Source organism: Theropithecus gelada, chromosome 7b (assembly GCF_003255815.1).
Source record: "Theropithecus gelada isolate Dixy chromosome 7b, Tgel_1.0, whole genome shotgun sequence".
Lineage (NCBI taxonomy): Eukaryota > Metazoa > Chordata > Mammalia > Primates > Cercopithecidae > Theropithecus > Theropithecus gelada.
In genome coordinates, this window is record NC_037675.1 from 26,347,733 (window position 1) to 26,375,394 (window position 27,662).

General features: G+C 39.9%; 1 protein-coding gene across 4 annotated transcripts in view; it reads right to left on the reverse strand.

Annotated features, from left to right (window-relative positions):
• Positions 1–27,662, reverse strand: part of STXBP6 (syntaxin binding protein 6) — a 253,094-nt gene that overhangs the window by 183,552 nt on the left and 41,880 nt on the right. Inside the window, exon 2 of one of the 4 annotated variants that reach the window (XM_025391915.1) lies at positions 6,166–6,252. The exons of the other annotated variants lie outside the window; for them this stretch is intronic. Within the exon in view, the coding sequence (XP_025247700.1) occupies positions 6,166–6,169 (4 nt within the window). The 5' untranslated portion in view covers positions 6,170–6,252. The remainder of the gene's footprint in view (positions 1–6,165; positions 6,253–27,662) is intronic. 4 annotated transcript variants of the gene reach the window in all.

Below are 27,662 nucleotides of genomic sequence, written 5' to 3' on the forward strand. Positions count from 1 at the left end.
GAAAAAATGGTGTGAGAATGCACACACCATGTGTTACAAATCCATGCTTACCTCAGATTCATTTTTAAGAAAAAATCATTATAAACAACCTAAATACCCATCAATCTTCATTGGTTAAATACAGTATAGCCCATCCACCTAACAGAACATTACACATCCTTTTAAAATTGTGGCACAGACCTATAGATATTGACTCGGAAAAATTGCCAAGAAATAATACAGAATGAAAACAAGGAGGTTATAAAACAGAAAATGAATCCATGAATTTGCAATTTTACATGTATATTTACATGCATAAAGATCTGTCTGGAAAATAGTTTGCCAAAACATTAATATGATTATCTCTGGATTTTGAAACAAGGAAACAGGTCAGAGATTCTGCAGGGCAGTATTCTTACTCCACTAAAATCTCAGTGGAGTGCTCCTTGAACATTGTGGTTTTAAGGCACATTCTTTCCAACAAACCTGGAAGACATATCAAAATACATTTTATTGAGAACCAATTATAAGTTGGCCGTATTCTCTTTTCAACTCTAGTCCAGGCATAGTGTTGAGAACCCCAAAGTAAATTAGTAAACTCCCACCCTCAAAAAGCTGTGAGGGAGGCGAGCAAATGCTGTGAATAATTACAAGGCTTGGAAGAGAATTTTGTAGGAAGAAAATGGTACGCTTCTGTCCAGTTGCAGCTCAGTGCTGGAGCCTTCAACCTGGTGAAGGGAGCACCAGCTGCGCGTTAGCCTGCGCTTGCTCTCTTACATGAGTAACTCTGGAACAATGTAAAAACATCACAACCATACACAACAGCCCTGGTCATACTGTTTAATTCTTTAAGGAAGGAAATGAGGTATTGCTTTTCTGCCATCAGACTGTCAAACACTATGAGACCCGACTGGCTTTCTTTTCCCTGTATATACTAACTCTCCCTCTGTAAGAGACATTATGTTCACAGGATTCTCTGAGCCCATGACTCATGTCTACTTCAACTATAAATCTAGACTATTTTCATCTCCTCTGTCCTTGTTTATATGTTCAGTATACACATTCTTCTTGTAAGTTTGATATCCAAAGAACCCTGACTATAAGATCTGTGTTTACACAAGTTTATTTACGTTGTGGGTGCACTTTTTAACCTTCTTGTCAATTACTACATCCTAACTTTCACAAATGATATGATAAAGCCAAAAAATACCACCACCACCAAAAGTTACATAGGATATGTCATTTGGAGGATTTACTGAGGTAAGACGAAGATTTCATAAGGATCACTCATTCCAAGGGATTCTATTAATAGGATCTCCACATTCACAAGTTTAAATTCCAAGGACCAGTTAAGCCAGTTCTACAGTATCCATGTACTCTTTCTACAGTAATGGGTAGAAATAAAGAATCATAGTGAAGGCCAGGCTGGAGTACACTCATTGGTATATTATGGATTATGACAAGATTATCAATCTAAAACATAGAACAAACCTTGAAAAGTGAATTGAACCACATCAAAAAAGGAAGGTAGTAAGAGAAAAAAATATAAAAGAGCTCAACTTTTTGACATTCCCCAATTTTTACTGAGCAATCATGTCATTGTGGTATCCAACAACTAGTTGGCAAACTAAGAAAACGATATGTTGACTTGAGAACATCACTGATAGCAGACAGCATTGGAAATAGCCAAATCTATTCCAACCATGTTCGAATACAGGCAAAAGCCACATAAAGATTGACTTAACATGAAAATAAACATTTTAATTATCTGCTATTCTGCACTACCTGCTGAATTAGTTTGTTTCTTTTGCTTACACTGAAGAAAAGACAGAAGGAAAAAGCTCTAAACCCATATATGAAAGGAAGTAAAAAGTTTAGGTAGTAGGTCAGATGTTTTCCCCTTAGGGGAGTATGATTGATAACAGAAATTGCAGATTAAAACAAAACAAAACAAAACAAAAAGATCTATCTGCCACTAAAAATAAACAAACAGAAACATAAACTCTCCAGCAAGCATAACATGAGCTTTTTATATCAGGTATTTGTTGACTCAAGCTTTAGGTAAATTCTAAGTTTTCTAGATTTAAGCTAATTCTATTTTGGAATAGATTTAAAATATAACAGTAAAAAAATAATGAGCCTTTAAAGAAAACTCCATTTTTTAAGAGTTTGAAACCTATAAAAACCTAAAATATAGTTGAAACAAGTTTGTGTGCTTTCTAAAATTTTTTAAATCAGAGCAAAACTTCTTTAAAATATTCTCTAAATCAAACATCAATTCTGAAATATTCCTTATTTGTTGGGAGGTCGAGGTCAAGAGATCGAGATCCTCCTGGCCAACATGGTGAAACCCCGTCTCTACTAAAAATACAAAAATTAGCTGGGTGTGGTGGCACGCACCTGTAGTCCCAGCTACTTGGGAAGCTGAGGCAGGAGAATCGCTTGAAACCGAGAGGCAGAGGTTGCAGTGAGCTGAGATCTTGTGACTGCACTCCAACCTGGCGACAGAGCGAGACTCTGTGTTAAAAAAAAACAAAAACAAAAACAAAGAAACCAAAGAAAAAAAAAAGAAATATTCCTTATTTGAATCGCTGATTTGGAGAATATCACCACTTTACAATTTCTTGGAAGAGCTTGAGTGAGTTTTCTGTAATTGATATATCATAAGTGTTATACTCCAATATGACGTCTTCACAGCAGCGAGGGGCACAGAAGCAATGTGACACTCTGAGGGGATATTTTACACATACCTACTTTGTTTAAAAGGCAAGACATTGTGCCCTTCAATGCCTCAATTTCCAAATGAAATTTCCAGCAGGTTTATGAACACTTCTGATCTCATTAAGGATCTGGCCAAGAACTGTAATTCCAACTTTAATTGATCTCCCCCAGGGTCAACTTCATGAATTTGTGCCAGTGCAGTACAATCTGAATGGTGATAGAAAGGCTCCCTTCTCAGCCTCCAAAAGCACTTTCCCCATCTGTCAGCTACCTCAAATTCTGACACAAGAGATGTATATACTTAGATATGTGACTTTGGCATTCAAAATTCCTTATTAATATGCTTATACTCTGGGTGGAGAGACTTTTACAGCTGAGGAAACTAAAGCTCCGTGGTTAAGTAAATTGTCCTATATCACAGAGCTCAAGGGCAGAGCAGGGACTTAAACCTAAGATACATGACTACAGAAGCCTTTGCTCTTCCTTACTATCTCATATTGAAGAAATGAGAAAAGTATGGAAAGGTGAGGCTGGAATGCATTCTAGGTAAAACAAGACAAATTCAACTGCTTTGCACTTTTGCCTCTGATTGGCCACACTTTCTGGTGTACAAGATATTGTTATCAGCCCAGCCCAGCAGCTACAAAGATAACAAATCAAGCTGTAGTTTGAAGTCATTCTTTCTGGATATCTGTTCATCTCGTGTGTGCATATCATGCTGTTTCATTGGCAAAGGAGTCACATAGCCTTATTAGGATAGAGCTTGTTTTGATTCTACAAATGAAACCGGGAGCTGACATTAGCAGAGAGATTCTGCAACAGATCTCTACCTCCAAAAAGGGGACAATGTCCATGGAAACCTCATCACAGCTGCTCACCACCATCGTTTCGAGACCAGCAGTTTGCAACAGGAGTCAACTCTTGAGATCTTGGATGGCTGCCACAAGGCAGTTTTATGAGCCTTGCAGGCTATTTTCCAAACCGGAAAAGGCTTAAATATAAAGGGCACATATTTCAAAGGTTTCTGCTGATTCTCAAGGGAAGTCCTCTTCCACTTCCTTTGCTGTATTACCCCCACTCTGGCATTTCAAAAGCACAATTTGGACCCTCCCTGTTACCTCTCTGCTCCCACTTTTTCTGGCCGTTCCATCTTTTGCCGACAGTGCTTCAAAGGAACCTTAGCTTCTCCAGCAGTAATGCCTTGAGTTTCACCAATTTCAAAGGTTCCGCAAGGGGAATTTCATCATTTTACTTTATTGAGAAGGATCTCAGCAAGACGTTCACAAATAAGCTAACCAACCACATTACTTGACACCCTTTTGGGCCTTACCCACCAGCAGCTTACACTTCAGTTAAAAAGTGTGGGCACAGCAGAAATGTGGCATTCTAAAGCTTAAAAGTTTAATGCCTGGAAGTGATCCTAGTGATGGTCTATCTCATCCAATTATCTCACTTAACACATAAGGAAACTGAAGTCCAGAGGGTGATTCTGAAGTCACATAACAAGAGTAGCAAAACGAATATTAGGGTTAAATGTTGCTCTCGACTTCACTGCAATGCTCTTTTTAAGTAAAAAGCAGAGAAACATGAAATGATAATGTAAAATATTAGAGCAGTGCTGAATTTGTGGAAGGTGAGAACAGGTGGTGTGTTGGGGGAACGATGAGAACAGAGAAAGAGAAAACATGATTAATCACAGTGGGGACTCTTTTCAGATTAAATTTTTTTTCTTGGGAATTGGCCTGAAATTAAGTGCTGAACTAGAAAACCTCTAGCCCATAGAGTTCTAAACCTTGACTCTTGGGTATCACCTTTTTCCCTTTGAATTTTCACAGCTTGTTTTCTCCTTTGGCGATTGAGGCCAAAAGCAATGATGGTCTGCCCAAGCGGAACAGCCCAGGATAGTCCAAGAAGCACAGAGTAACTCTGGCCAAGCTCCAACCCACAGGCCTCTGTGTTGACTCCAACTGAGCCTCTCCTACAGTCTCCAGGCTCTGAGCCACTGGCAGGAGAATACACCCTGGGCAAAGTCACATGTACATTCTCGGTTTGGGAATCAATGTGCTGGTGTTGGTGGTCTCCTGAAAGCACACACTAACCACACCATGAGCCTGGATTAGCTGTTGACAAGGTTTCTCACTACCTATTCCAGGCCCTGGTAAACAACAGGGTGGGAAAATAGGAATCTGTCTAGCCCAGTTCTTGTCTTTGGAACTGCACCCTTCAGCCGCAGCACAAAAACACCACCAGGTGCCTGCAATCTGTAATCAGTGCTCTATTAAAACACTCTCAGAAACACTGGAATTATCCTGATTTCCACACACAGCTGCACAAGGTCCTGTTGGGTAACTGGAGAGTCTTTACAGGTCCACTTAAGCTATAAACTAGAATGCCTTGGTTAGGACTGAGCACATTCAACAGTGAAATCTCCATGTGAGTGGAATGGGTGGATAGGTGGTCATCTCTATTCTATGTCTTGGGATGTAACAAAATAACCTACAAATCCAGGTCAGACTCAAGGTCCACATGCAAATTCGGACTCTGCTCTATTCAATCAATTCCTCTGTCATTCAATGTCAACCCCTTTTTAATCAGCATATTCAAGAAAATAACTAACTTCTGACCTAACTAACTGCGCAGTGTTTGATAGGAAAGAAAAAAAAAATCTATCAATTGAATACTACCCTAATATGAACTCAATTAACACTACTGCAAGCTTAATGGTACCCACATTAACACATTACAAAGACATTCAAACAAATGTGATCAGGATCACCATCCAAAAGCTGGAGGCCAAGATACAGGGGTCACTTCTCACCTGACCCGACCTGACAGATGTTGGATGGTGACAAGAAGTTTACATCTGTCATCACAGGACCTAGGTCTGAGCCTGTCTTTGCTTTTACTCAATGAATAATACTTGGGCAAAAATCCTACATCTCTGAGACCTGCATCTTCACCTTTAAAGTAGGATAGTATCACCCACTTCCTAGGACTGTTGTGAAGAATGAAGGAGGTTATGAAAGTCAGCTCCCTGGGTCCAACTGCTCCCACTTGGGGTGCCCTAATCCTTGAACAGCAGACAAGCAAATCAGCATGTCAGCTTCTTATTAGCAAAAGCATGTTCATCACAGAGTATTTTACAAAGCCTTTCCTCAAGTGCCATCCTATTTCATCTTCCACACTTCTGAGGGAGGTATGATTGTCTCTCCTGACACATAACGAGAAGGAATGAGTCTTCCTTCTCCAATCCCATCTCATTTCCATTGCTACCCTCTGCCTCTCCATAGGGAATGCCAGCCTAAGCAGGAAAATAATGGCAAGAGCCAAGTGAAGTCTTCCCCATTGTGAAGTGTTGTTACCCAAGGGAGATGCAGAGTGGTGTGAACATTTTCTTAAAAAGGAGAAAAACAAACAGAAAATGGACAAAGAGCAGAGCAAAGCTGGAGTAAGATACACACTTACTCATTCAGTATCACTGCACTGTCCTAACACTGAGGATACTGAGGAGAAGAAGAGCAACAAAGTACTTTCTCTCATGGAGCTTACATTCTAGTGGGGAAGAAGAACAATCTTCTTCAAGAAGATTAGTCAATCAATGCAGAAGTTAGTCAATCAATGCAGCAGTTGAGAAGAAATCAATATAGACAGGTCTTGTGTGCTCAGCAATTAGGCAAAGGAATAAAGAATAATAGTCGCTGTCATTCAGCACCAACCAGCAGATAGAGAAATCACATAATGCAGGGCCAAAGTGCTCCTAGCCTTCTAGGAGGACATTCATCTGGCCTTGATGAATATTTCTGTGCCTGAGAAAATCCATCTAGGAGCAGGACCTATCCTTCTTCATTCAACAAACATTAGTGAGTAATTACCACAACCTGGGCTCTGTGCAGGGATGGAGATCACAGACAAATCAGATATATTCAAAGAAAAAATTGTCTTGTTGAGGAGAAAGACAAGGAAAACAGGCAACCAACTAGACTACATTAAGAATCTGAAGTTGCTGCTTCACAGCAGCAGAAGGGACAAGTACTGTTTAATCCTTTAGAGGCTGGTGATCAGGAGATACTTACTCTATTAAGTCTACCCTTGAAATGTAATTTAAAAAATTAATTAAGTCTACCTGCATGGATTACGCAGGTAGATCCACTTCAAGAAAAAGCCATGCAACATTTCAATAAGCTGTTAGCTCTGTGTAAGTGACCTAGAACATATGCCTGCTCCAGCCTCTGCTTCCACCTGGGTTCTGTGCAATGGGTGTGCCCTGAATTGCTTCAGCTGACAGAGACAGCCTCCAATCTAAGGTGGAAAGCAGAGAATACTCTGCAGGGAACCATTTCTGCACAGAACTTGAACCCTTGCAGAAGAGCAAGAAAAAATAAACGGTCATGGAGACACAACAGGAAAGAGGTGTCTGAGGCAAACAGGTACTCTTCAAACGTTCATTTGGTACTAAGTGTTCTTGAAGTGGGAGAAGTAGGCAGAAAACTACTTTAAAAATGTTCATCCCCACCTATGTAGAGAAGTTCACTGAAGTGGGAAGGAACAGGCCTGAGGTTACAAAAGGAAAGTTTTGCAAGTATAAGTTTTCTTGACTCATGTATATTTCTAAAAATATGTATTTCAGGTAAAACATATTTCCAGTTTCTGTTGAAAACTGGGAAGACCTGGCAACATTAGGCCCGCACCCCCCACCATCTCTACAACCTCCAAATCACCAGACCCCACTACTCCCTATTCCACCATCCAAACTGAGGCTGCCTCTCAGGTAACCATCCTCCAGGTTGTTCTGTTTTTCTAATAACTGGCCTGTTTACTAATTCATTACTGTCTGGCTACTGAGGATACAGAAGCTGGTGTAGATACTAAATTAATTAGCATGACTGGGAAAGTTGTAAGAATATATTTTCAGGAAGTTAAAGCACAGTTTAAAAATAAAAAAGTACTGCCCAATGGGGCAATAAAGCAGAGCTCAAGAAAACATCACAGCGATTTGGGGAAACTGAACTAAGGGCATCAAAATAAACAAAAAACAAGTCATATATTCATATCACATAGTCATCTTAGAATTTTATAAACACTTCATATTCTATCCCTCTCCCAATATGCCAGCTGCTCTGATAAAGTGCCACAAAGCAGGCCCTGAAGAAACAAATACAAAGAATGTGAAATGCGTCTTCGTGGGGAGGGGGATGGCAGTATGGTATACACCTAATGTATAAAGGTGAGGACTGTCTTCATGCTTAATTAAGATCCTCCAATGAATCTATTTCCCAGCATCTGGCCTCAGAATGCCAGCAAGGAGGCTGCCCATCACCAGTATGGGCTGTTCTACTAGACAGAGCATATGTTGAGCCAGTGATCTAGGTATGATGTGTCTTTCTCACAGACAGACTGGGAGGTGGAGCCTTCTCACCTTTTTTAAATGAGTATTAAGACAGTCCTCACCTTTATACATTAAGCATGTACCGTGGTTACATGTGCCATGTAGTCTATGAGTTGCAGAATGGTTCAAATGGATCATGACAGAACTAGAATTGTGACAGAGATCATTGAGAATTGTGGCTTCAGACGGAGATGATGCTTTTTAAATGGTCCCACAGTCAGCAAGAGCTGACTATGACTTTGGACACTTCCTGTTGGGGAAAGGTTAAGTGAATATGTGGTTTTACCTATAAGGATTAGCTTACATTAGAAGAGGAGATCCTTAGGACTGTGTGTAGGAAATGAGTTACGAGCCAGGGCGGGGAAGGGTCATGCCTCAGAATGTCTTGCTTCTCACCACTTTGTGCTTCTGAAGGAAGCTTCCAACTTCCTGATCTTATGCACCACATGGGTATGCCTCCCTGTTCCAAGCTGAGTGGGATGGGGAGAGTTGAGAAAGGCTGGACTTAGGAAGAATCAATCCGGCTACAATATGACCTTGCTTGAAAAGATAAGCTGCGCAGCATACGGTGGCTCACACCTGTAGCCCTAGCACTTTGGGAGGCCGAGGTGAGTAGATCACCTGAGGTCAGGAGTTTGAGTAACATGGCAAAACCCCATCTCTAGTAAAAATACAAAATTAGCCGGATGTGATGGTGCGTGCCTGTAATCCCAGCTACTCAGGAAGCTGAGGCAGGAGAATTGCTTGAACCTGGGAGGCGGAGGTTGCAGTGAGTAGAGATCACGCCATTGCAATCCAGCCTGGACACGAGTGAAACTCTGACTCAAAAAGAAAAAAAAAGAAAGAAAGAAAAGAAAACGTAAGCTAGGCCAATTAGATCCTGAAAGAAAACAGAGCAATTAGTTGTGGGAGCTGAAGCTTTAAGGTCAATTATGCAGAAAGTGGCTGAGAGAAGAAGGCCGATCACATACAAGCAAATGCCAAAGAAAATTGGTCTGTCTGTAGATTGAGGAAAGGATGATGCAGATATGCAGAGAGAAGAGGAGGGAAAGAGAGGAAGAAACAGAGAGGGGACAGGGAGCAGGAAGGTAGGGGGAGGATGGAGGAGAGAGGAGAGGAGGAGAGAGCAGAGAAAGAGAAGAAAGGAGAGAGAACATGAGAAAGGAGGAGAGAAAAAGGAGAGAGTAGGGGGAGAGAGAAAGAAGAGAGAAGAGAGAGGAGAGCAGAGAGAGGACAGAGGAGAGGCAGCAGAGAGAGAGGAGAGGAAAGCAGAGAGGAGGAAGAGAGAGGAGAAGGAGATGAGTGAGAGAAGGAGGAGGAAGAGAAAGAGGAGGAGAAGAGCAGAGAGAGAAGAGGAGGAGGAGGAGGAGAGAGGAGAAAAGGAAGCACCCAGAACTTCCGCTTATCTAGTCATCCCCCCTTCCAGTTCATACGCAGGCTTATGAAAAACTCTTCTTTTCCTAAAGTAATTGGAATGACCTGCTGTTACTTGCAACCAAAAGAATCAACAAAAGCAATGAATATTGGCAAAAAATTAAAATCTGCAAGTATTTGTCTTACTTTCTTTATTCATACGGTAGGCCTAACAGCTGCCCCAATCAGTTTATACAGGTCATTGAGAGAATGCAGATTAATGTGAATGTGTAATTTGATGTTGTTAAGGGGTATGGATAGTAAAATGACAGCCAATTCAGAGTCTTAAATACACAGAGAACTTTCATTGCCTGTTAGATGCTCAGTTCACTGAGCTTTTATCATCCCCAAGAGCAACATAAATACAGTCAAAAGACATATTAATGCAAGATGACTTTTATATTTTACATAAGGGGAAAATCAACCAATTCAACGTTATGATTCCCACAAATTCAAACCACACTAAATATGTCATCTAACAAAAGAAAAAAGAAAATGAAAGAATGCCTAGAAGACAAACTTTGGTGACAGATAAGTACATCTCTCAGAACCGCCTTTTCTCCATGACTACACAGCCTCGAGGGCTTGCTTCTCACACAGGAATTCTGACTAGAGAACTGGTAGATGCCCCACCAAGCCTCACAGCCCCTACATCCATTTCCAGTTCGCATGTGGCAATATGGAACCCAGACTCCTGGTGGCCCTCCTCCTAATATGATCATTCTCCTTCCTGCTGCTTCTCCTGGGCTGGGCTAGGTGCCACTCTTTTGCCCAACATTCCAACAGCTTTATCACTGTGGCAAGCACATTGCAGGGAACTATAAGATTCTGCTTCTTGGTCTGTTTTTCCAACCAGATTCTGAGCTACTGAAGAAAACCCAGCACTTAGCACAATAGCTAGGAAATAGCTCCACATCACAGAGCTGAAGAAGCATGTCTTCAATGCACAGATCCATCTTCCCCATCTTGTTTCACTTTCCTGGCTCTAGCCTTTCCTTTTAAAGGTACTACTTAGTCCCATAGTCACACTGAAAGAGAATACCACAAGTACCCATGATCTTTGCTTTCCCTTGGCTCTGCTACCTCCTTACCACAAACAAGACCATGACCAATGCTGTCAAGGCACAGTCTACACTCCACATCTTCCCTAAATATCCCAAACAAATCTGAAGAAAAAATAAGGGGGCAGGGGTGGGGAAAGGTCAAAGACACAATCTTACCAGCTGACATAAAACACCTAATGCAGGATCATAATCCAGGGGTCAGCAAATATAAAGGACCACTTAGTAAACATTTTAAGCTTTGCAGACCACAGTTGGTACAGCTACTCAACTCTGCTGTGACAGTGTGAAAGCTGTCATAGACAAGACATAAATGAATGGACATCACTGTGTTCTAGCAAAATTTTGTTTATAAAAACAAGTGGCTGACCCACAAGCTGGAGTTTGCTGACCCTTGATTAATGTAATGCAATAAGCACCAATCAAGAATGTATGTATGTGCAAAACATCAATGCTAGCTGCTGAGGCATATACAGCACAGCATCCCAGCCCTACCTGATACTAAAGGAGAATCAACCATAAGTAACTCTGAAAAACAGGCAGACTTGATGAGTATGATAACAGAAGCACAAATAACACTGAACAGTCAACTTTAGAGCATCTGAACTGTTGACCATGATCTCTTCTTCCAATATTCTTCCCTAGTTCTGGGACTCCACACACTGGTTTTCTTCTAACGTCTCTGACCACTCTTTCACAGTCACTGCAAACTTTTCTCCACTGCTTGTGTTCTTTCCTAAAATGCTGTTATGCCTCTTGGATCTAGCTTATGATCTTTTCTCTTTGCACTCTATAGTTTCCTTTGGTGATCTCAGTCATTTCTAAGACTTCAAGTACCACCTACAGGCTGAAAACGCATCACATCTACTTCTTCAGCCCACATGTTCACAATGAATTTCCACCTAGATAAGCCACAGGCACATCAAACTGAGCAGGTCCAAAACTGAATGAATCATCTTCCTCCAAAAAGTTTCCAGTCCTATGTTCCTATCTCAGTAAACAGCACCACAATGCACCTAAATAAAAAACTCAAGCTTTCTCAGTCCCTCTCCCTCCTTTATTCTCACTGATCCCCATCCCTCACAACAAATTACCAATTCTGTTCAACTCTACTTTCTAAATCTCTCCACATCTACTCACTTCTCTCTTTCTTGCCATTGCTCTAGACCCAGGTGCCATCATCTCTTGCCTAGATTACTACCAACATCCTCAGTACAATGAACAGTGCCCAGTTTTACCTCCTTCCAACCCGCTTCCCACAGTACATAGGTAGAGTTACCTTTCTGAAATGCCTGGGGTAGATTATTTGCCAGCGGTCTGTCAGCCCAAGCCCACCCTCTGTATTCTGCTTTATGATGCTGGGACTAGAGGTCTTCAACCCACATATGTTTCCCAGACTCCTTTGCAACTGGAAAGCAGAGGTGGAGAGAAGGAACTCTCTTCCTGCTTTCCAGCTCCCGTCAGGCTGTACAGTAGCAGACAGCTCCAGATGCCCGTGCTTTAAGCACTCTGTGTACCAGCCTTGGGCCCTCCCTTGATAGTCTGAGTACCAGCGAGAAGGAAATCCTCCCCCAGAGATCCAGTACCTCCTTAGCAATCAGCACATCAGCTCTATGGTAGCCCCTACGAGTTCCTTGGTTTAGCTAACATCACCCACTCCCTCTTGTCCCTCCCAGCTGCATGGATGGCAGCTGCTTCCTGGAGTTACCAGTCTCTCTCTATATAGCCTCTGCTTCCACTATTTACATTTTCGGCCATCAAATATCCCAGGTCCCCAATTCCCTATGTTAAATCACCTCAGGTACTATCCGAAATACATACTTTGCTTCTGTTTTCTGACTGGACCCTGACTCATGAAGTACTTGGTACCAGGAGTAGTTCTGAAGAAAGAGACTCTAAAGATGGGATTGTAGGATTGATTTTTTACCTCTGACCTTTAACAGTGATGACCTTCTTGCTTCCATCTAACACATTCTCTACGTGGCATCTACTGTGATTTTTCTAGAATGTCTGTCATCAACTCAATAGCTCACCACTGCCATCAGAAGAGTGGTTTTGATAAGGCTCTCGGGGTTCTAGAGGCACTATTTGTCTAACCTTTCTTCTTGACACTACTTCCTTTTCCCTCACACGCCAAGCTCAAACCACTCTGAATTTCCTTTCCAGCCTTTCAATCCTTTCACAAAGCTATTTCCCCAGCTTTGTATATTGCCCCTAGCCATCACTGCTCATCCAGTTAACTACTACTTGGCTTAGATAGCACTTTCTCCAAGAAGTCTTTCCAGATGTGCATCCAGCCTGAACTTCATCCATTATAACAGTAATAATACTACCTGTTAACACTGTGTAGTTGCCCCATACTCCCCCATGAAACCATGAATTCTAAGAAGGCAGGTGGCTTAGTCCATTCTGGTTGCTATTACAAAATTCTATATGGCCGAGTGTGGCGGCTCACGCCTTTAATCCCAGCACTTTGGGAGGCTGAGGTGGGCAAATCATCTGAGGTCAGGAGTTTGAAACCACCCTGAGCAACACAGTAAAACCCTGTCTCTATCAAAAATATGAAAATTAGCTGGGTGTGGTGGCACACATCTGTTGTCCCAGCTACTCGGGAGGCTGAGGCAGGTGGATCAATTGAGCCCGGGAGGCAGAGGCTGGAGAGAGCTGAGATCACACCACTGCACTACTCTAGCCTAGGTGACAGAGTGAGACTCTGTCTAAAAAAAAAAAAAAAAGAAATCCATAGACTAGGTAGCTTATAAACAACAAAAACTTATTTCTCACTTTTCGGGAGGCTAAGAAGTCCAAGATCAAGGCATCAGCAGATTTGGTGTCTGACAAAGACCCATTTCCTAGTTTATAGATGGTGCCTTGTATTTGTGTCCTCATATGGTAGAAGGGGCAAGGCAGTTCTCTGGGGCCTCTTTTATAAGGGTAATAATCCCATTCACAAGAAATCTGCCCTCGTGACCTAGTCACTTCCCAAAGGCCCCACTTTCTGCAACCACCATATTAGTGATTAGATTCAACGTACAAACTTTGGGGGAACACATTCAGACCATAGCAGCAGGAACTATGTTTATTTTGCTCACAGGTTTAATCCCACATAGCAAGTGCTCAATAATAGTTTTTGGGGGTTTTTTTTTTTTTTTGCATGAATGGATGAATCCATAAATGAGAATGTATAGATTAATTCCTACTAGGGAGATTTGGATATACTTCTTAAAGAAGGTGGGATTTTTGCAGTGAACCACTAGACCCAATCTCCAGCATAGTAGAAATGTTAAAGAAAATAGCATTATTCTTACCTTCCATGGACTTCCTAACAAAACTGGTAAAAATATTTTTCTTTTAAGGGTATCCAAATTATTCTAGCTCCTAGAAAATAAACTTCTTGGGAATAAAACTTCTATCTTTGGGATTCATTCGTAGGCCAACCACATGAGTAAAGAAACTACCTTAGAAACATAGTAACTAAATACCCTTGAATGTTTACCAGCCCATATCCTTCCCTTTTAGAGGACTAGTCTAATTCAATGTCTGTTCTAAAGTAAGCTGTGTACTGAGATCCCAATAAACTTACTTTATTACTGTCTTTTCACAAACCTTACACACTAGATTTTAGGAACTGTATATTACAAATCTGAACACTGCTTTCAGAACTCAAATGGAAAGAAAAGTGCATCAATTAGGTAAAAATCTTTATGTTGACCTATATATGTAGATTTACTATATAAATTGTAGAGGGGATTCCATATTTGGAACTCATTCTCCCCCTCCCCACCCCAAGTATTTGAAATAATAAAAGAAATGGCTGAATTTTCTTGTAGTTTTATAACTTCATGGGTAAAAGTAATAAACCTACATATATTTTGTTGATCTAAATATAATGTATACCTTCCATACATTAAATTTACTTATGAGACGAATTCTAGACAAAAGCTCCTAGATTAATTTTTTAATGCTTCTTGGCTATTTACTAGACTTATTTGTGCTGAGTAGATCATAACATTTTATGGCTCAAGGTTTTAGTCCTTAGGAATTTCTTCCTCACACCAAATTCCTTGGTAAACTTGCAACTGTCAACCTAACTGGGCTTCCTATACCTGAACCTCTCAGCTTTGTTCTCCTCTGCTACCGCCCTAGAAGCTCATTCAAAACAATAATTCCCAAAATCACTTCTCTAGTAAGTAAGTTTCAGTTAAATTTCAACTATCTCATTCTTGACATCACACAAGGTCTCTTTGCTTCTCTCTTTAAAAAAAAACAAGGCTCACACCGGTAATCCCAGCACTTTGGGAGGCCAGGGCAGATGGATCAACTGAGGTCGCCATTTCGAGACCAGCCTGACTTACATGGAGAAACCCCGTCTCTACTGAAAAACAAAAAACAAAATTAGCCGGGCATGGTGGCACATGCCTGTAATCCCAGCTACTTGGAAGGCTGAGGCAGGAGAATCGCTTGAACCTGGGAGGCAAGAGGTTGTGGTAAGCCAAGATCGTACCATTGTATTCCAGCCTGGGCAACAAGAGAGAAATGAATGAAACTCCATCTCAAAAACAAACAAACAAACAAAAAAAACAGAAGGGAATGCAGGAGAGAGGGAAATTTTGGTGCCAAGACTTAGCTCCAGAGCATACAAAGACACAAGAATGAATGGAAATACATGCTTCCTGGGAAATGACAGCTAAAGAAAGGGAAAAAAGTAAAAGCATAGGACGCCACTAATCTAGTTCAATCTCTCTCATTTTACAGATTAAGAAACTGGCGTCCACAGAGGGAAAGTGACTTTATGGAGATTCACACAGCACGCATATGTCAGACGCAGGAAGGGGCAATTTCCTGACTCCCAGGCCAGAATCCTATCTACTCTTTTCTATGTGCGTAGCCCTTACCATTTCCCCAGCAACACTCACATACACAGGTGCTCATGAACTGAAGCCAAGTCAACCTTCTTGTACTTCCAAAACTCAAACCTGACACCATCGTCCAGGCCTTTACTCTCTCATGCTCCCTCTGCCATCTATTCATCCATCAAATATCACATTTTTCAAGGTTCGGTTCAAACCTCTTCTATGGCAGCTTTCTTATTCTCTTTCATGCCCAGTTCGTACTCAATCAAACTAATCCTTAATCCTACCAAATATTTTGCAACTTCTATAAGTACCCATGGATATTACTGTATATATTTGTTTCCCTGTGTTCACTGACTAAGCAGTAAACTCCTAGTGATCAGTATCAAGTCTTATTGTGCATCTTTGCATCCCCAATCCAGAGTTAAGTGCCCCACTCCTAAAGAGCACTGAATAAATATTTTAAAATATTTATAATTCTTTTGTTATATAAGCAATACAAAAATGCACAAAGTAGAAAATAAAAGGCTGCTATAAATCCACCCTTCAGAGATAACTATTGTTAACAGCATGCCATACAATCTCCTAAACTTCTTCCTATGATTATATAATTCACACACATTTCAATGGAAAAATGGAATATTATTAACTACAACTTTTCTTTTTACCTTAAAAAAGTATATATATTATATCATTTGTGTGTATATAAAAAGAGAGAACATATCCTATTTTTAAAAACTATATATTCCTTTATACAAATATGTCACATTTTACTTGACCATTTTCCTATTAGTGGATATTCACACTCTTTCCAATTTTTCAATGGTAAAAAATATAACCACCATTGTGTATCTGTGCAAATATTCCTGTAGAAGTTGTTAGAAATTGATACATATTTAAAATATTGATAAATATGTCCAATATTCTTCCAAAATGTAATTTTAATTAACCCTCTACCCCTAGTGTATGAGATTGCAGTTTTTCTGTCAAATACTAGGTATTATCAGTCATACTAGTTGTTGCCAATCTGATAAGTGAAAAATGGCATGTTATTAAAATGTGCACTTCTTGGGTTATTATGTTGATCATCTTTGTATTGGTTGTCTAGGAAGTGGGAAGGGGTTATTTTAAGCAAAAAAGTAATTTTTTCAATAAAGTCAATATATTCTTATGCATGAATTAGAGAGGAGAAGTCTGAATTTTGGTGTTTTTGTTTACTGGCTGAGCTAAAGATTACAGAAATATTGGAAATAAAAGAAAAACTGCCCGCTGATAGCTGGAGAAATATCAGACCAAGTTCAGGGAATAACAAAAGCTCTTTCAATCAAATTAATGTTACTAGAGAATGACTACTACTTGAATTGGGAGCATGACCTCTTGTGTAGGACTCTATATAGGAGGTAAAAAACAAAGCTCAGCTACTTTGGCCCAACTGTTACAACGCATAAATGTATATGTATCAATCTAAATTTACTGAACACCTACTGCAGTCTTGGCAGACACTGAAGATATAAGTGTTACTATGATCCAGGCCCTAACCTGGAGGGAGTTACCTTTTTTTGTGTTTGTTTTAAAAGGAAACTATTTGGGTAATATCATTTTACCATACATAAAAACTTCAATGAATTCTCCTTGGCCATTTCCAAGAAATTGACGAAAATATTATTCTTACGGGAGAAAATAATGCCTTCAACCTTAACTAAATATGTTCCTTGCTCTCATACCAGTGAACACATATCCCTTCAAGTTACATATTATATACATATATACATACATTTTTATAATTAATATACAGATGCTCAACTTACAATAGAGTCATGATCCAATAAACCAACTATGTAAGTTAAAAATACAGTAAGTTGAAAATGCTTTTAACACCCCAATAAACCCATTGTAAAGCTGAAAAATTGTTAGTCAAACCATGGTAAGTCAGGGATTGTCTGTATACATTTCTCACTATACCACAATACCCCAAAAAAAACACCCTTAGGCATATCTTATTCAGACTGCAGAAAACCAAGAAGGAAGTGAAAATCTGTAAAGAAGCCAGAAGGAAAAGAGTATCCTACCTACAGAGGAACACGAGAGCAACTGACAGCAGATTGCTCACCAGAAACCATGCAAGTAAGAAAAGCATGGAGTACAATCTTCAGAGTGCTGAAAGAAAGAACTTTTTCATTCAAACCAACAACATGTATTGAGTGTCCATGCTATTATCTAGGATATTAAAAAAGACAGACTAAAACATGAATGCTGCTCTAAAGAAGCTCACAGATGGGCTAAGAAAGAAACTGTAATGGGATGCATACTACGTGACATTAGCAGATATGAACACAATGTTATGGGAATCCAAAGGGATTAAGTCTGATGTGTGGGTAGAATGGTCACAGGAGGTGACCTCTGAAGACTACAGAAGGTACCACTTTTGGGGGGTGCCACTACCCCCAAAAGACTTCAGTTTAATAACAGAGGATTACAGCTGAAAGAGTTGCAATATATAGACAGTGTCCTTGGAGCAGTATTAGAAAAGTCCAAAGCCCAGAGGGGATACAAAAACAACGTTACGGGAGTAAACTGAAGTTTCTAATACCTCTAGCTACAACAAATCGTGAACACAACCCAGATCCTAGCAGGAAGAATCGTGTTATGTGCATGTGTCTGTCAGTACAACAGTGATTTAGCTATTTAGACAAGGATGCTAATATGTTAGCTTGTTTTAGTTACAAATTATAAGTGTTTTTCTGCTTATAATCCCTGGGGACATCATCATATTGGCCTGAGATAATTTATTTAAAGTTTTGTAGGACACCCTTAAAAGAATTTTTTTTTTTTTTTTTTTTTTTGAGACAGTGTCTTGCTCTGTCTCCCAGGCTGGAGGGCAGTGGCGCAACCTTGGTTCACGGTGGCAAGCTCCACTTCCTGGATTCATGCCATTCTCCTGCCTCAGCCTCCTGAGTTGCTGGGACTACAGACTCCCGCCACCACATCTGGCTATTTTTTTTGTATTTTTAGTAGAGATGGGGTTTCACCGTGTTAGCCAGGATTGTCTCGATTTCCTGACCTCGCGATCCGCCCACCTCGGCCTCCCAAAGTGCTGGGATTACATGTGTAAGCCACTGCACCCAGCCTTTTTTTTTTTTGTTTTTTGAAACATTAGGACTCGGATAGGCTCCAGCAGTTTATAGTCTATGATTTGCTAATGGCTAGGACTTGGAAAACAATACCCCAAAATGAAGGTCTCAGAAGCAAAAGTTTTTCTGTGACCTTCTCCTGCCCTCCTGTCTTCTAGTCCCATTCTCCCCGTAGGCTAGCCATAGAAACTGGCATTTCTCCCTAAGGCAGGTCATTAAAACCAGAACCTTCTTCCCCACAGCCAGCCAAAAAACCTAATTATCTTTAGTCAGATAATTCCTTTATGGTCAGTTTTACACAGAAATGCAGAGGGAAAGTTAGAGTTTAACATTGTACACAAGACCCCCATTCCAGAGAGAAACTTGCCCCACCCAGAAGGAAGGAATGCATGATCAGAGAGGCCAAGAAGAATCCAGACAGCCAGGCCTTGCTGGGTTTCCCCAGTCAACCTATTAGCATTAGATCTTACCCTTTTTGTCCAGTTCTATTTTACTACAGTTGTCTCTACTTTGTTGAGCCTAAGCACAGAAAGGGACAATTTCCCCTTTATCTTTGGGTCTTCATTCTGAAGGGTTCTGCTTGTTCATGATAAATAAACTTGGATGCTTTTTCTCCAATTAATCCGCCTTTTGTGAATTGATTTTTCAGTGAACCTTCAGGAGAAAAAGGGGAAATTTTCCCTTTACCTCTGCATAACCATGGGAAGAATGTGAAGACAGAGGCTTTTTCTCTTGGAACAACAAATATTTGAATGTCTTTTTGCCTCTGCCTTTGATGATTAGATCCTTCTCAACAAGGACTTACTGAGTGATTAATGTGCTGAATAGAATGCAAGGAGACTTAAGGTTCTTGCCTTAAAATAGCTCACCATCTAATGCATAAGATTCACAAGAATTCATACATACAGGGCATTCTGACTATACAGTCCCTGGCATAGATCTCCTAAAACCTGTGGAATTTCCTGAATGACAGCAGTAGCTTTTAAAATTCATAAAAATTTCGCTTTCAATCATATCAGAGTTTATGCTAACAAGATGACACTTTTGGGTCCCTAGATAGTTTCAGAATAGGGGCTCGTTGCCAGAAGGAGGACCAAGGCATGATTAGAGGGTTGGAACTTTCAGTTCCACCACTCTTCATTTTGGTAACCGTGGTTTTTATTTCTAACATTTTCTTTTGATTCTTTCTTAGAGTTTCAATCTCTCTGCTTATATTACCCATCTGTTCTTGCATGTTGTCTATTTTTTCCATTAGAACCCTTAATGTATCAGAGTTCTTTTAAATTCCTTGTCTGATAATTCCAACATCTGTTTCAGAATCTGGGCTTGATCATTACTTTGTCTCTTCAGACTGTGTTTTTCTTGCCTTTTGGCATGTCTTGTAATTTTTCTTGCACATGGGACATGTTCACAGGAAGTGAAGTAAGCAGGCCTTTGGTGTGGCAATTTATTTTTCCATCACAGTGAATATAATGAGGGCAGATGATAGCATTATCTTCTACAATAAAGCATATTCTTCAACTTATCCATAATTATTTCCTATTCAAACATGTACCTTCTCTAGGTCTTTTGTCTAAAATGTATATGTAGAGTCACTAGGCTAGAGTCACAGGCTATTACTTGCAACATCACTTAAGCCACTATGAAATATGGACGCACAACACTAGTCAAGGTTAGAAAGGGCATCAATTTATGTGTATTATAAACTAGGTGCTTTTCTTGTGACCCAACATATGGATACTTCATGAGGACATTCTCTAAAATTATTTCACATACGTAGATGAGGCTAGACTAATACTTTCAGGATACTATAAGTGAATTAAAATTCAGACAAAATTTAACTCCTTCACTATTGATCATGACAGACTATTTCACAAAAGTTAATAAACTTCCTACTTCCAATTTTAACAATTTTTTAAAGTTAATTAATGACAGAGAATACCATACAGTTAAATTCTTATGACTTTTTTTTTTTTCTTTTGAGACGGAGTCTTGCTCTGTCGCCAAGGCTGGAGTGCGCACGATCTCGGCTCACTGCAACCTCTACATCCTGGGTTCAAGCAATTCTCTTGCCTCAGCCTCCCAAGTAGCTGGGACTACAGGTGTGTGCCAGCATGCCCAGCTAATGTTTTGTATTTTTAGTAGAGACATGGTTTCACCACGTTAGGTAGGATGGTCTTGATCTCCTGACCTCATGATCCACCCTCCTCGGCCTCCCAAAGTGCTGGGACAGCGTGAGCCACCATGCCTGGCTATTCTTATGACTTTCTAAGTCTTGTTAAAGAAACAGTAATTTCCCCATCTTTGTAAATTTGGTCAAAGTTAAGCAACAAGTTAGCACTGAAATGTTTTCAAATATACAGATTCTTTTTTTTTTTTTTCCCTCAGATGGAGTTTCACTCTTGTTGCCCAGGCTGGAGTGCAATGGTGCAATCTATGCTCATTGCAACCTCTGCTTCCCAGGTTCAAGTTATTCTCCTGCCTCAGCCTCCAGAGTAGCTGGTATTACAGGCGTGTGCCACCATGCCCAGCTAATTTTTGTATTTTTAGTGGAGATGGGGTTTCACCATGTTGGCCAGGTTGGTCTCGAACTCCTGACCTCAGGTGATCCACCTGCCTCAGCCCCTCAAAGTGCTGGGATTACAGACGTGAGCCACCGCGGCTGGCCTAATGTATAGATTCTTAAATATAAATGTCAAGGAATCAAAGATGTGAAGATGATCTTCTGCTTCACTGACCTTTGGCAAAAGAATATTAAACTGACAAGAAGCAAGAAGAGCAAGATCAGAGAAAAGCTCTGGCCAGTTTGTTTCTAAATGACCTTTGAGTTGGAGGGAAGGAGACCAGTTGTTAAGCCTAAAAACAAAGGAAGCTGTAGACAGGAATCCCACAGGTGCTCAAAGGAGCAAGTGATGAAACCTCTAATACCAAGGAGAGTGGAGCCTCTTCCTGTGAAATACGTTCTCTCCTAGCCTTTAGGGTAATCCTAAATCACCATTCTTTTGTCATCATTATTGAAATGTGCTTTTAGGAAGAAGCATAACAAGTCCTCCAGGGAAAGTTTTCAGCTGTAATTTTATTAGGGAAACAAGCCAAATTATGCATGTGCATGCATCCCTTTTCAGAGAATTCTCTGGAACCTTCAGTGAGTCAAGCAGGACCTAAGGTACAAACCTAGCTACCGAGCAGGAAAAGATTAATCTGTTGTTCTTTTATTAGATTGAGTCATACAGTACATGTAACATAAGAAAATTCTTTTGCTGAGAAAAGCATAAGAACGTGGTTTAGTACCATCCACCAGACATGCCCACTATAAGTACCTTTTGGATCACATCCTACTACACTGATAGAGCAACCACTTAGCATGTCATCACTTTCCCTTCTTAAATCTCATGCTGGGTGACTCCTGTTACTGGCCAATGCCAGGCCAGTGTCACAACAACAAGACAAAACATCACATGAATTGATAGCAACAAAATGGCAGCAAGAAATGATGTTCCCCAGGGAAAGACCTATTCACCGAGTATGAAACTAGCTTAAGCAGCTCTCCCAGTTTAAGAAATTTAAGTAATTCATTCATTCATCAAACATTTATTGTGCCATACATAATATATAAAGCACTGTTTATGTTCTGGAGTAAAGGATTAGCAGAAAGAATACAAAGACAGTTGAGACCTGGTGCCTACCGCCAAGGAGTACACCAGACAAGCTGACATTAACAAGAGCAAACGTGAGTGATCATGCAAACTGAAGAGAGAGACTGCTAAAAAAGAAGAAGGCAGCTGATCCTCAAATTCTAACTTGAAATACAGTGATAGGCAAAATGAAAGGAGCAATTGAATCTGCTGAAACTAACAACTAAAACAGCTGAGTAGGATTTTCTCAGGCTACACATGCCAATCCCCTCACCTCACTATCTACCATTCCCAATATTTAGCAAAGTAACAATTTTGCTTCTTTCATGTGGGCCCAGCTCCATGGAATTCAAAGGGAAAAGAGCACTCAATCAACTTTCTCTGGACAATTTGCTGCACTGCTCAAGGGTCTACATGAGAATTACAGATATCAGGGAGGGAAGGGCAATACTAAGTATGGTTGTGTACTGGACTTTGTGGTTGACCACCTGAAATAAGTTTCAAGGGCAAAACTGACTGGATCAGGAGGAACAAAGAAATAGCACCTGGAACCAATATACCCCTAGTTCCTGATAAAGTCATTTATTGTTTAAATAAATCGATTTCAGTGGGAGTCCCACTTGGGGCAGTCTGGTCAACTAGGGTTGTTAGCTCTTTGAGGGCAGAGTCCATGTTTCTTTCATTTCTACGTATCTCAATACCACCTAGCACAAGATAGGGACTAAAATAATTGTGGAAAAGAGCTAAAAAGGAAGAAAAATTAAGGGTCAGTTCACATTCCCGAGATTCTACACTCAGCTACTGGGGAGTGCACAGCAAGAAGCATAGCTTTCTATAAGCAATTAAGGTGAGTGCAGTAATAAACACACACACAGCCTGGGCCTATGAGCATAACTACCCTCATCCATGAGCACTGACTCTGCCATTCAGATGGAAACAACCAGGTGCAGTAAACTGATGAAGACAGATCTCAGCTCTGAAACTGTCATCTTTACTGCTCTCACTTACCACACATGGTCACAGTATTAGTCAGGAAAGACTAGTCACTGCAGGAGCTGATCATAATCCCAAAAGACACAATCTCAGTGAAATCTCAAAATCCTGCAAATATAATTCTTAAAAAAATAATTTAAAGACTCATGAAAAGACATTTATTTACCTTTTTAAAAGGGGATTTAGTTAAGAAACAAAGATACGACAGAACACTTCCTAGGTCACTTAACACGATAAAATGGACAATAACAAGATACGTATTTTTGAAAGCAAAAACACTCAGACTAACAACAGTTGCATGGGTATAACAATTATGAGCAGACAAACCATATCCAAAATGAACTAATTCAAAAGGGGAACTATATAAATGCATATCATTATGGTTGGTCATTGTTTTCTGACGAGATTGATGAAAAACTACAATGGGTCACCACCACTTATGCAGTCATCCAAAGAGCTGAGATCAGTAAATTGTATCCTTCACAAATGCAGATGTACAAAAAGAACATCTCTTTATGTGCTGAGAAAGTTGCAACATTTTCAAGTGCACACAGAATGCTTACACACAAACTCAACATGGTGATAATACACTTTTGTGGAGTCAAATTTGCAAAAAATTGCATAAAAGGAATTAGAACTCTCTAAAGTCTCTACACAATTTATAATTCCAGTATTGGAAGTGATGCAAAAATGAAATACATAGCATAGTGAACTATAAAAAATAATTCTACAAATTTAAAATAGTGGGAAAAAAACTAAAAAAAAGAGAAAAGAAAAAAGCTAAATAACTAAAAAGAAAATTCAGCATATAAAAATGTATATTACAGGGAAAGATTTTGGACAATTGTATAGAGATAGCCCAAAAGAGCTGGCTTAACATAAACATCCTGTGATTGTGATTTTCAGAATTTTAGACAAGAGGGACTTTGGACTTTAGGGATTTTGATCTTTTGGGATTTTGATGTTCAGAATTTCAACATTCAGGATTATGACACTCAGGATTATGATCCAAACTCATCACTGTCAAAATAGACCCCTGACTTATTTAGAATGGCTCAAACACCTCCGACCTTTGTTCTTGCTCCCATGACAGAGAACTGGTGAATGAGGTGTTCCTCTTCCTCACATTGAACTAGGGATTCAAGCTGTTGGGCTCAGCTGTCTTCACTGTGGTCATCCCATCGGCTGGAACTCAGGCACGTGGCTGTACCTAACTGCAAAGGAGGCTGGGAAATGCATTCTTGCTGTGGGCTCAGGAAGAGGAAAACATGGATTATGCTGAGAAGCCATAGCCTCCGCCATGGTATTTTACGGCTTTTCCTCCCTCTTCCAAGCTTTCTCTTGCCTTGTTTCTAAGGCTGCATATGTATATATGTGTGTATATATATGTATACATACATACATTAAAAAAACTATGTTTCTATGGTAGCAAACTTTTGGTCCCATATAGATAATAAACATGAGGAACCCTAACATAAATATGGTTGATGCTTTATTTGTCAAGGAAAGGGAAGAATCTGATATTGGGGCCCAGAAGACACAGCTCTGCTTCAAGCAAGGGAGATAAATTCTGCTGTGTCCACATTCCCATTAGGGCCTTTATCAAGATCTATCCAAAACATATATTCATGAGGGGTTCATGTCCAAGCTGGCACACACTAGTACAGCATAAAATTTCCCTGACAAGGGCAGCAAAATGCTAAGTATTTCCTTGAGGCCCTCAATGGTTCCATGTACTGACCAAGAAACATCACATCTTAGATTCAGCAATTCCATCACCAACTCTAGAAGCTGGCTTTCTTCTCAGAGCAATTTTTCACCAAAAAAGGCATATTTTACTTCAAAGGCATTTACCATATTCAGCAATAGGTAGAAACAATTCCTCACTGAAATGTAGACACAAGGAAATGTCTAAACACACACTCCTACATTAGTTACCCCATACCAGCCTCCCAAAGCAGTTGACTCAAAATTATGACTCGGCAAAAATGCAAAATCAGCATATGACATAGACTTTCATGGTCTATCTCAAATGTTAAATCACTGACATGCAAATGACCTGCTCTATGACACTACTGAACTATATGACCCTTTGGCAAGATACATATGTGATTTATGTATCTCCACAATGCCTTGTATACACCATCATTCAATAAACATTTGTTGAATGAATACAATTGTTGGAATTTCTATCATCATTAGTAAGTTATCTGCATGTGTACACGTAAGGGCTGTCAGTCTTGAGGACAAACACTTAGCTATATGACTCATTCTGTATAAAACCTTGTTAAGAGGTGTGGGGTAAATGCTTTCTGACGGTGACTGTGATAATGGTAGTAGTAACTATGACAGCACAACCAACCACAATATGTAAATGACTGTTCTATTTCATGCCTGTGGGTACAGTCAGTCACCATAGGTAGTACAAGACCCCAGGTCTCGACATGATTCTCTTACTCCTTGGCACAATTCCCATCTCCTTCCCAGTTTTAGTTTTCCCCATAGCTCATATCACTGTCTGACATATTTAACTTCTGTATGTGTCTGTCTCCTCCACTGGAAGCTCTGTGAGGCCAGGGAATTATGTCCATGTTGTCTGGTATCCAAATCAGTGCAGGGCATATTAGAAATGCTCAATAAACATTTGCGGAAGGAATGGATGAAATCAATACAATTATTTGAATTCTTCCTTCCAAATCTAAAGATTTTGGAACCACAGAAGAAATTATTTCTGCAGTGTTCCAATATATTCACATTCTTTTGAACATCTCAAAAGGAGGTCTCACAGACAAGCCACTTTTTGTACTAAACACAGGGTTTCTAGAAACCTGTCATTGTTCTACCATCTTAAAGTCTCCAAATAAACTGAGAATGGACAATCTCCAGGACTGGACACGCTTCTGCTAAGTCTTCACCTAACAAGAACCACATCTGCAGGCCTGGCTCACTTTCACCTGGCTCCCACTCTACTACAGAGTCCTGCAGATGGCTCTCTCAGCTGGCACTGGCACCCATGGCATGAAGCCAGAAACGAAGATAGGAAATTCCTTTAATTCAGAAACAAATTTGCCTGATTCCCACATGAACAAAATGTTAGCTGCCAGACTCAGCTCTATACATGGGAAGTAGACACAATTCATTTAAAAAAATTTTTTTTAAGTTTTAGAAGTGTATCTTTTTGGCCAGGTATGGTGGCTCACACCTGTAATCTCAGCACGTTGGGAGATGAAGGTGGGAGGATCGCTTAAGCCCAAGAGTTCAAGACCAGCCTGGGCATCAGAGTGGGACTCCAACTCTACAAAAAATTAGCCAGGTGTGGTATATATGCCTGTGGTCCCAGCTGAAGTGGGAGGACTGCTTGAGCCCAGGAGGTTGAGGCTGTAGTGAGTCATGATCACACCACTGCACTCCAGCCTGGGAGACACACAGAGACCTTGTCTTAAAAAAAAAAAAAAAAAGAGTTCATCTTTCCAAATGTAGTCTGGTAAGACAAATGTACCTGATAAATTACTTTAGGTTGTTAAAGACTCACTGAATGTTATAATTAATTTGACAAGCTATTGCTTGATGGAGCTTTAAAATTCATGTTTTATTTAATTTTTGGTGTATGGAGAACAGTGTCTATTGGCAACAATAATTCCTATTTATTCATTTTTCTGTTGACTCTCAAATAGCAATTACATAATGCTCTCAAAGTAATGGTAATAGAGACTACCAGCTTGAGAATGTGTAACAAAAAAGACATTTTACACATCAAAAGGTTTTATACTTTTAGAATATTCTACACATCAGAAGCTTTTAGAATAGCAAGCAGCAGCGTCTAGCAACTCATAGAAGAATGGCTAAGCTTTTAAATCCCAAAACGAAGAGTCATTCTAACATCTTCCACCATTCTTCTCAAAGCTTCCACCAAGACTTTCTTCACAAATACTGTAGTCAAAAGGTTTAGGGTTTTTTAGCAAATACTATCTCAGCCAGCCTACCAGTCAGCCAGTGTATATTATGTGCTAACCCCACGAGAGACATGGAGAATTCTGAGAGCAAGATACGACTTTGATCACAAGTTACTGGATTCATTAGCAAAATAAAAAGGATGGATGGGATGATAGCTAAGATCATTTCTAGTTAATTTGTTGGTTTTCACTTCAGAATAGTCTCACACAACTATCAAACTGCATTATAAGACATCAAGTTAAGGATGTCTTAAAGCAATTAAAAAATGAAATTTCAAAACAGTTCAATACATGGAGAATTCTTATCACTGGGTCCTAATATCTGATGTTCTAAAACTTAAACATACAGCTTTGAAGCTTCAAATATTATTTAATTTCCCAGGGACTTTTCTCTTAAGCTCATTTGCTGATTACTTGGGTTCCTTGTTTTTCCATTTTCCTACTTGCATCTCAAAATGAGGCATAAATTATACAAATTACACAAAACTATACAATAAATAATCAAAATACATTTCCTTCCCAGACCCAAAGCCCAAA